This window comes from Pygocentrus nattereri, chromosome 5, assembly GCF_015220715.1.
Source record: "Pygocentrus nattereri isolate fPygNat1 chromosome 5, fPygNat1.pri, whole genome shotgun sequence".
NCBI classification, from domain to species: domain Eukaryota; kingdom Metazoa; phylum Chordata; class Actinopteri; order Characiformes; family Serrasalmidae; genus Pygocentrus; species Pygocentrus nattereri.
In genome coordinates this window covers 33,859,002-33,869,077 of record NC_051215.1, presented here as the reverse complement: position 1 = coordinate 33,869,077, position 10,076 = coordinate 33,859,002, and the positions used below count along the sequence as shown (strand labels likewise).

The 10,076-nt window shown below is 39.6% G+C and overlaps 1 protein-coding gene across 2 annotated transcripts; it reads right to left on the bottom strand.

The window, feature by feature from the left end:
* Nucleotides 1–252: 252 nt before the first annotated feature.
* Nucleotides 253–9,083, bottom strand: sfxn3 (sideroflexin 3). Of its 2 annotated transcripts, none has more exons than XM_037538279.1 (11): nucleotides 8,806–9,083; nucleotides 7,323–7,492; nucleotides 6,163–6,333; nucleotides 5,399–5,497; nucleotides 3,951–4,026; nucleotides 2,980–3,065; nucleotides 2,763–2,890; nucleotides 1,722–1,771; nucleotides 1,564–1,613; nucleotides 1,430–1,477; nucleotides 253–1,323 (listed from the first exon to the last, which is right to left on the bottom strand). In XM_037538279.1, exons 2-11 carry the CDS (start codon nucleotides 7,484–7,486, stop codon nucleotides 1,227–1,229), a joined length of 969 nt encoding a protein of 322 aa, XP_037394176.1. In that variant the 5' UTR covers nucleotides 7,487–7,492; nucleotides 8,806–9,083; the 3' UTR covers nucleotides 253–1,226. The 2 variants fall into 2 exon arrangements, with proteins under 2 accessions (XP_037394176.1, XP_017576953.1); XM_017721464.2 differs by having other exon boundaries at nucleotides 7,323–7,496; nucleotides 8,806–9,081.
* Between the last annotated feature and the right edge of the window lie 993 nt (nucleotides 9,084–10,076).

Here is a 10,076-nt window from a genome sequence, read left to right as displayed (position 1 = left end):
ATATATATATATATATATATATATATTTTTTTTTTTACACACACACACCCCTTGTGTAAAGGTCCAATAAGTATAATTAATATAAAAACATCCAATCAAAAGCCATGAACAGTACTTAATGGTATTATGTAGTGCTGTTGAGAACTGGGAAATATTACAGCTGGACCAACAATGGAGCTCAGTTCTAATTTTACCACCAGTAATATGTATGCCAGTGTTATATAACAAACTAAAGGGTGAAGAGGGGACAAATTAAGGAACTTACTGTACCTTTAATATTTCCTTCTCCAGCCAGCAGACACATTCTTTCCTACCGTCTTAGGCCTACAGTCAGAACATGATGTTCTAAATCACTACACCACCACCGTTTTCAATGGTACTGGCAACACCACACACACACACGCGCGCACACGCACGCACGCACGCACACACTTCATTGTAAGTTGATTGGTGCAACAGCTGTTATTAGTTAGACCACACATAAGGCTTAGAGAGCTTACATACAGACACTGATTTAGCACAGCCTTCAGATATCAGCCAGTGAGTTACCTAAATGTTTAGATTTGGATTTTTTAGCAGAAGAAAACAAACAAACAACTGTACTCACTCGAGTATCTTAATTTATGGGAGAAACGGGGCTTAAGTGCACTTTAATGGCACATACAGGAGTGTAGTTAATGAAACCATTTCCATTGGTTGAAATAATCCTACGAGTCAAAACTGATTTTATAAACCATTTTTTGCTCATTAGCTCTGAGATTGCTCTAATAGATCTAACTGGAACGGTATACAGATGTTTGGCCAAGAAACATTGCAACTCCAGATAAAACATCAAGTGAAATAAACAAGCTCTAGTAGTATTGCAAATAATAAAAACAAATAATGATGAAAAAAAGTACTTTTGGGGAAAAAATATATTTTTATATATAAATATAAAGGGGTGATTACTTGTCAAAGCACCAGTAATATCAATACACCCTCAACCTCAAAACACTAACAACCCCACAGTACCACAAACTAGGCCAGTCACACCACCTAGTGTACAGATATACTGAATAAAGACTGCATATTATCTTCAGGGAAGGTATAAGTGATTGAACACACAAAGAAAAGCAAATGGAGACCCCAAATAAAAAAAATAAAAAAAAAGACCCTTCAAGTCGTGCCCACTAAAATCCATTATATTGGAGTGCAGCAGTATGGGCTGGGCTGGGCAGGAAAGGCCCCTACAGGCCCTTGTTGAAATAAACGGTGGTTGTGTGAGGACTGCTCTGTCGTATACTCTCCTGCAGCTCAGGCTCCAGACTGCTCACTTTCATAGAGCTGCAAATACAAACACTCCATAAGCATTCTAACAGCAAGGGATCAACAACCCAACACAAGGCCAACAACTTCATAATGGAAGTAAACTGTTTTAAGAAGCACAAACCTCTTCTGAGGGAAGAGGGCACAGCACAATGGAGTGGCAAACACCAGGCTATGAGGAAGAGAAGCACAACATTACACAAAAACAGTCATCAATGCAGTCGTATTGTATATGGTACAGGCATCACTGGAACTCACCATAATCCAACAAGCCCAACCTGTACTGGTGCATTAAGCACTGGGAAGCGCTGTGGAAAGAGAGTGGTAGAGCTGTAATGCTGTCATTGTAAATGACTAAGCACTGCACAGCAAAGATCACAGGAATGCCAGAGAAATATTCAAGCTTGTGACTTTACCTTCATGAAAGCTTTCTTCTCTAAGGCATTCATGATAACCGGAGGAATAGCTGTAAGAAGAACACACAGACTGAAGGTATGTTTCAGAACAAGTATTTAAATACTTTTTAGTGTGCATTTATTGGAAATGTAGACATTGCATAATATAAGCACTGAATACAAGGACAGGCACTAACAATAGTTCTTAATTATTTGTAAACAATGAAATCTATTATGGTTCAAAATCAGGAAAATTCAGTCAAGCTCAGAAAATAATACATACAGGAGGAGTAAGATGGGTTACCATATATTTATTGACACATTCCTGACTACCTATTTACAGCAGGAGGTTCTTAGACAGGTTTACACTATGATTTTCACCACGATAATACAATCACAGATGGAACAGCAAGTTACAAAATCATTGTTGGATCACAAGTTACAATCCATGTTTTTTGATATTTAATGGGACATCATCCACGGCAGCTGATTTACTGCCTCTTTGACCAAAGACCACCTACGATAAAGTTTTTCATACAGCAGTGACCATAATTTTAAAAATATGACCTCTGCTATGATACATGTAGAAAAGGCAACTATTAAACAGCGGCATGGAATAACGAGCATAGAGACGAGTGACGGAATAAATACATTAAAACTTTATTACCCACAAGTTACTCATTAGTTTACATAAATTAATCGGGTCCGGCCTTCAGTTCCAATCTGCCTGAACTGGCACACAACGTAATGGGCTGAAAAATTAGCGTGCTGACCTGAAATTCACTTTGGACAATGGGGATTTTATGTTGCTCTCTTCTCCTCAAGAGTTTTTACGTTTTAGCAGGTGAAAATAACTCATGTCTACAGAAGGCTTCACTCTGCCAGATCTACCATCCTGCAGAGATCAATTTCAATTCAAATCTAACACACCTGCCTGTAACATTTCACTGTCCATAATGAACTCAATTATGTGGATCAAGTGTTACAGGTCTGGTCACCACTGATTACAATGCTACTATAAAATAATTTTTCCCTCAAGATTAAAGTATGCTATGGCCTTACCCATGGCTGGCACTGCCATGCCAATTCGGGACACCACCACCTGTGCAATGGCCTGCTGAGCGGCACTGGCAGACTCTCCTAGGCGATTACCCTCCTCATCAGTGACAGGAATACCATGTTTCAGTTCTCTGTGGGAGGCAAAACAGAGAACAATTGAGTATTGATCATTTACTTCAGGACACACACAGTAACTGGCAGCTTAAGAATTAACCCATACCTTTGTCTCATGAAGGGAATGTTGATGCAGTTGGCTGCTGCCACTGCAGCAAATGGAACAAACCGACCCATGATAGCTGGCAGATGCTAGAGACAGATAAATTAACTTTAGAAACACTTATAATATGAAACCATTTGTCTATATTATACATTTTAATGCAGTGACAATTCCACAATTTACGCCCTTCATCTCTCCAACACAGAACAGATTCTTCCTCCATTAAGCACCTCTCTCTCTTTTCACTGAGCTTTGGACTGATTGCATATACACTATATTGCTAAAATTAAAAATATTCACTCACCCATTCAAATAATTTAACTGAAGTGTTCCAATCACTTCCATGGCTATAGGTGTATAAAACCAAGCACCTAGGCATGTTGACCGTAATGTTGATCTACAAACATTTGTGAAAGAATGGGTTGCTCTCAGGAGCTCAGCGAATTCCAGCGTGATAGGATGCCAAGTCCGGTCGTGAAATGTCCTTGCTACTAAATATTCCACAGTCAACTGCCAGTGGTAGTATAAAGTGGAAGCTACTGGGAATGACAGTAACTCAGCCACAAAGTGGTTGGCCACATAAAATGAGTGGAGTCAGCAGATGCTGAGGTGCATAGTGCGCAGAGGTCGCCAACTTTCTGCTCAGCCCCTTAGTTCCAGTGAAAGGAATTCTTAATGCTTCAACAGACCAAGAGATTTTGGACAATTTCATACTCCCAACTTTGTGGGAACAGTTTGGGGATGGCCAATTCCTGTTCCAACATGACTGCGCACCAATGTACAAAGAAAGGTCCATAAAGACATGGATGAGAGTGTGGTGTGACAGAACTAGACTGGCCTGCACCTCAATCTGAACACGTTTGGGATGAATCTTGTCCAACATCAGTGTCTGACCTCACAAATATGCATCTGGAAGAATGGTCAAAAATTCCCATAAACACACTCCTAAACCTTCCCAGAAGAATCCCAATCACCTTGGTTAGTGACTTGAGGCCAAGAGCAGTGACTACAGCTCCAGTGGTGGCACTGACATAAGCTGCTCCAAGCTGACTGTAAAAGACCAAACAAGCGTACACACACACACACACACACACACACACACACACACACACACACACACACACACACACACACACACAGAGTGAACAAAGCAAATAATGGAAGTGTAAGGATGATGACCTTGAACTGAACAACTCAAGTGGATGTAAAACACCTCAAGTGAATGTCACTCCCTTACTCTATTTTTACAATGTACTCTCAAGCAATAAAAAGAGCTTGTTTCTTTTGTCTTTTACTGCTTGGGAGCATCCCCTTCAACTCTATCAACTAACCACTCATGATTATACGAGATACCAAGACGGCCATACCCTTCACACCAGTCCAAAAAAAAAATAAAATAAAAAAATAAAAAAATAATAAAAAAAAAATTTTAAAGTTTTGTTCCCCCACCTTTTAAACAGGACAACTGCGCTTTAAACTGTGTGAAAATGCTAAAAGCATTTTGGGAGAGAAACGGTCCAAAACTACTTGGAATATCTTTTAAAATAATCATTTTTATATCATTACTATCGTGTACCATCAAGTCAAGTGGACTCCTGTTAACCATATGGATAATGTTTTTTTCCGTAATATTTCATTTGTTTTATATTGTTTGGGTCTTTAGGGCTCTGAATAGCTTGTTTATGATGATTCCTCTGATGGTATTCATCCTTCTTATAGCTGGTTGTCCTCTTCCTTTTTTAAATCTTCAACTGTTCCATGCATAATTGTCTTTTCCGGTGAACTGGTTCAGAACACTTTTTCCTTCTCCTATGTTACTATTTTGGAGATACTAGGTTTGTCCTGACTGCGACAGTATGCTTACGCTGAACATGCAAATTGCTGAATATATGCAATTAACTGGTATGTTTTACATTATATGATTGTATGGGCACTAAAATTGCTAACAAGATACTAAATTGGTGAATAGAGTGGACAGGGTGCTGTTACACCATCTAAGGATCATTTTCTGTAAGGGGCGAGTGAGATAATACTGATCTTCATTGTGATAAATTATAGCATATTGCGAGGTAACATGACATCTGTTCATACTGTGGACACTGTCAGCAACTTAAACACTGAACCACTGCATGTTTTACTACAAAATTAATGCTGTTTAACTAGTAGTGCAGCATGTAAAACTGCTTGAGGAAAAATAATTGTATTGATAATTTTTGATAATGCATTTAAATGTGGTGTTACTGGTTATCTTTTGTCTGTTCAAACTTCTTAACCTAAAAATTAAAACGAAATACTGCAATATGTGTCATGTATCATTTCCCAATGGTATGTTTTTTCCTTAGCGACCATGTGTATTTGCAGTGAGGCTTCTAAGGAGAACCTTATGCTAGAGTGTTTCTGCAAGACATTATAGTCTCCATACTTTACAGTGATTGGTGCATCTCCACTGCGGTTTGTGTAGTTTACGATGGCATTGAAGGACTGGTTGACCCACTGCCAAAACACAACTGCTGGCGTCGTCCTAGAGACACAGGGAGGAGGTGCACAAATTAAATGTTTGAATTTTTAACAGGGAAGCCATAAAGGTGCAAGATGTACACAGAAAGCCAAAATAGCAATTACTCATTCACATACAACAACCACCTGAATTCTGTTAAGCACTCCTTCCCTAAGTAAAAAATTTCTGCCTGTGAAAGTTTTAAGCTGGCATGATCATCCTTTGCCATCTGCTCACTATTACATAACGCAACCATTTTATGCATGATGAACAAAGAAAACAGTAGCAATAATTATTAATAAATATAGAGTTTACTAACAATTTAATAAGAAAGCAAAGTAGGAAAATTATAGAAATTTAAAAAAAATAATAAAATGAATAATAATAATAATAATAATTTAAATACAGAGGAAACACAGAACACTGCAAACAGCAGGAAGAAGCCCTAACAAAACTTGGATGAGAAGCCTTTTCCATGGTGACTCATTTGTGGATGACTCACTGAATCGGGCAGTGATATTTGTGCCAGGCCTGTGAGGACCAATTCCCCTCTTCCTGTCTCGAGCTGTGTGTTTTCAAGTTTTATTTGTTCTCGATTCACCATGTCATTTAGAAAAAATAAGACTTGGCGACAGTCTGTCACTGAGTGTCACTGCTTGTAATATACAAACAGAACGCAGCTGTCTTACCTATAGAATGTGAGCATGCAGCCTGTGATGGTCATGTTCATGGGCACTTGTGCAGACATGCGTCCAATCAGCAGCATTTTCTCGCCTGTGTCTGGGTGGAAGGCAGAGTCGTAGACATATTTGGCCCTCCATAACTGATCCTCAGTCAGCCCTGGCTTCACTATACCATTCCTACGAAGGAGGAAACAGAGGGAAGCCATTTTAGCACCTCAACAGTAGTAGCTCACACAGACTGCTCCTTTCATGGTAGAGTGAGAACCTAGACAGCTGCCACACAGAGTGTATTTTATTTGTGCATTGATACGCGGTAGTCTTTAAAAATTTATTTCAGTTTCAGAATCCCATTGTATGTGTTCCTTCACAGAACATACACTTATTAAAATAATAGAACTTGAAGACAGACGCTAAAGCTTGCGGTCACATCCACACACTACTCTGTTGCCAGCTGCATCCTACATGTACAATATCTCGAGCAATGACAGACATAAGAGACATAATTTTATCTTATATCAGTCGTAAAGGCACAGTAATAAAACAGCCTGATTAAGTCTAAGAGATAAAGAGGCTTTCGAAAAAGGTAATGTAAAAATTAATTATTTTTATAGAATTTTTAGTACATAAACCCACACAAATGTTATATGTGGATCTTATGCAAAAAAATTAAACACACACACAAAAAAAAACTATGGGTCCTTTAATTATTTTACACTAACTTTATCTGTTGACAGATTAGTTTTGACCTACTGAATAGACAGATCAGCATTAATAAAATGTATAAAATACTTAATTATCTTGCAGTTTATAACTTTCATTTAAAACATAAATAAAGAGGCATAAAACACTGAAAACACTGACTGTTGTACCTTCAATTTCGGTTTATCACTATTTACTGTTTATCACTACTGTATTATTATTATTAATACTGCCTATAAACATGTAGATTTGTTGGCCATTTTTGACAATAAATTAAATGCATATAATGTCCCTGGCACCCATCATCACTATAAAGAAATCCAAGTTGGCAAGTTTCTCCATGCAATGCAGCACTTCACAGTAAACCACTCTGGACAACTTTGTTTACATCTCGACAAATGCATCATACAGAAATTAGGGGGGGGGGGGGGGGGGGGTGTTGGTGAAATGTTTAAACCCACGCTGACCTGTAATCCTCCACAATGGATTTAGCATCGTCCAGGACCTCACTTGACAACAGCACGTTTCTTGGGTCGGTCACCATAAAGAAGTGCTGGGCTCTGCCCATAAACGTACTCTGATCCCATCGTGGTTCCTTGATATTGATGCTTAGCGGCAAATCTCCAGACATCCTCTTCTGTCTTACATTTGAGAAAAAGCATAACAGTCATTAATCGTACTCATAGGCACAGGTAAAACACTGATTCATAAAAACCAAGTTCATTATCAGATAGGATGATTACAATGAAACACAGTCTGCCGGTCCTAATCTTCTGCTAAACTGTAAGCCTTTTATCATTTTTATTACTCTGACAGCTCTCTATATTACAAAACACACGTGACAGGATTATTCAGCCTCTGCCCATGGAGAACAAGTTTTTTGTTTTTATAATCATGACCGGAACCCACTCAAATGTCACCAAAATTATACGCCTTATGCTCCACATTTTTAAACGTTAGGACACATCATTTGGTATAGAGCCTTACAATATAAGGTGTATTTAAAATTCAGAGGATAATCATCTTGCCCACACAGCCCAACAGCCCTTCAACTAGATTAAATTGCATATATGCAGCGTGACAGCAGCCTGATGTAAATGTGCTGGGAGGCCTGAGACAGTACAAATATGGGCGGGAAGCTCTTCAGGGTTTGGGTAGCTATACTTTGTTTGGTCACTCTGATAGCGATAACGCCGACTTATGATACGAATGGAACTCGCAGAGTACTTTTGGCTGCCAGCGTTGGCTGAGCAAGACAGATGGCGAAAGCTACCAGTACGACTAAACACATTTATAACCACCAGGTAACTAATATAGCTACACAGCCAGGTGGTCAAAATCCCCACTCGTGTACAGTGCTGCTTCGTTTGACTTCAGGCAATAACACAGCATCGAAGTTAATCGGCCAATACAATAACTAACCAGCTGTTAATCAATGCTTTAACCTTCACAGACTTAAAACGAAAAGGAGGAAAGGGAATTTCGTGACTTGTTAGTTAACGTTAGCTAGCCACCCTTGCTCGCTTACTGGGTTATCATTTGCCGAAAAGCTAGTTAGCTAACGTTAACCTACCAACTATTGCGGTAACCAGCTAGCGTTACCTAAGCTAGCTAACTAGCCATCAAGAAGCTGTAAAGCTATCGCATGGCTAAGCTGGGGCTCTGCACTCTATAGGTATCGTTAATTAAAGGACACTGGGGTTAACTACGGAGTTGCTGTTATCAAATGAATCCATATCAACATTTCTAGCTAGCTGTGTGTCTACGGATAGGACGCTTTTAGTCAGCTTGCTAGCTGCTAGCCGTGGGCTAACGTTCACATATAACATTCCTACTGAAACGTTACCAACCGGCTAGTTAACACAGCCAGCCTAGTGCAGCTAATAGTAAAAAGAAAAAGAAACTCAATGACCTCGCTAAACGCATACGGTGTGCTCGAGTCATACATACCTTTATCCAAGTCTAAACCAGTAAATACACCTTAGGACAGCTGGAGACTGAGCGACCTCCCGGATAACGATACCGTTTCTCTAATGTCAGCGTCACTGTCAGTGTCCGGTCTATCTAGCTTGAAAAACACATCGTCCAGAAAGTGTCACGAAACGCAGATTTCTGTGGTTTTAAACGAAGAATGAAGGCGTTTGAGCGTAAAGGCGGTGTTGAGGAAGCGCAGGTTTATTGGTCGAATAGACAGGGCGTGGAGAGATAGCACGGCCACCATTGGCGCTTTCCTGACTGCTGAAGTTAGAGGCACATCATACACCGCTAAAGCTCAGCCTGCCTTCAGGTCGTCATCGGCAGTGCGTGCTTAGGACTCAGGAGGTCGCGAAGGCGACTTTATTCGTGTTCATGTGTTTTTTTTTCTCAGAAACAAAACAGATGCGCCGGGAATGGCATGTACATATTTGCTTTCCTGTCATTAAAGAGCCCGTTTATTTTGCGTTGCTGTGACACAGTGAAGAGCAGAGGATGCTTACGAGATCAGTAATGTGTTTATCCAGAAGCATCACATGACGTCTGCTTATATCGGTATTTTCGTGGCTGCTGAAGAACTGAACTGATGTAACCAGTTAATCAGCGGCTTTCACTGTTTTGAGTTTCCCACGAGTAACGGCGGCCCTGGGGTTGGTATGGTGGCGCTGATGAGCGCTCAGCTCGTAAACACGTATTTCTCACACGAATAAAACGCAGCATTAGAAATGACCTCCAACTGAGACAACAGGCTGTTCGTTCACTTGCTTTGCTATATCTCTCCGTCTCTTCGTGGTGCACAGCGACTGGGAAATAAAAGTGGGCTTGTCATAATGTAGTTATTTCATTGAGCAACTCTTTTAAAACGGTCATTTAGATGTGACTCACAGTTTATTGAATTATTGAATTGTGTTGTTTTCTACTGTTGTCCACTTATAACCTCCAGCGAGGTTTTATGTAACAAAAACCGCCGTAATTCATTTATATATATATATATTCATTTTAAAGGCACAGTAACACAAGAACTCCTGTTTAATGCGAACGGACAACTAGAGATTGGAAATGGTCAAAAAAAAAAATATATATATAAGGGATGCTGATTGGCTGCCCTCAAGTCTGTATTCAAAAGCAGTTGATGGTAAGTGGGCAGAGCTAAACTGTAAGATGATTAGGAGGAAAAATGTGTTGGTTTTCATGGCATCCCAGAAAAAATGAATTCGAACCGGCTGTTTATTTTAGATGGCCTGCAT

What these genes read in the sequence shown, in the direction of transcription:
- sfxn3 (XM_037538279.1), bottom strand. Translation starts at nt 7,486, where the DNA reads ATGTCTGGAGATTTGCCGCTAAGCATCAATATCAAGGAACCACGATGG. An exon ending in TCCATTGTGGAGGATTACAG is followed by an intron (nt 6,334 to 7,322) that starts GTCAGCGTGGGT and finishes CCTCCTTCGTAG; the next exon opens with GAATGGTATAGTGAAGCCAG. An exon ending in GCCCTCTTCCCTCAGAAGAG is followed by an intron (nt 1,324 to 1,429) that starts GTTTGTGCTTCT and finishes TTGTATTTGCAG; the next exon opens with CTCTATGAAAGTGAGCAGTC.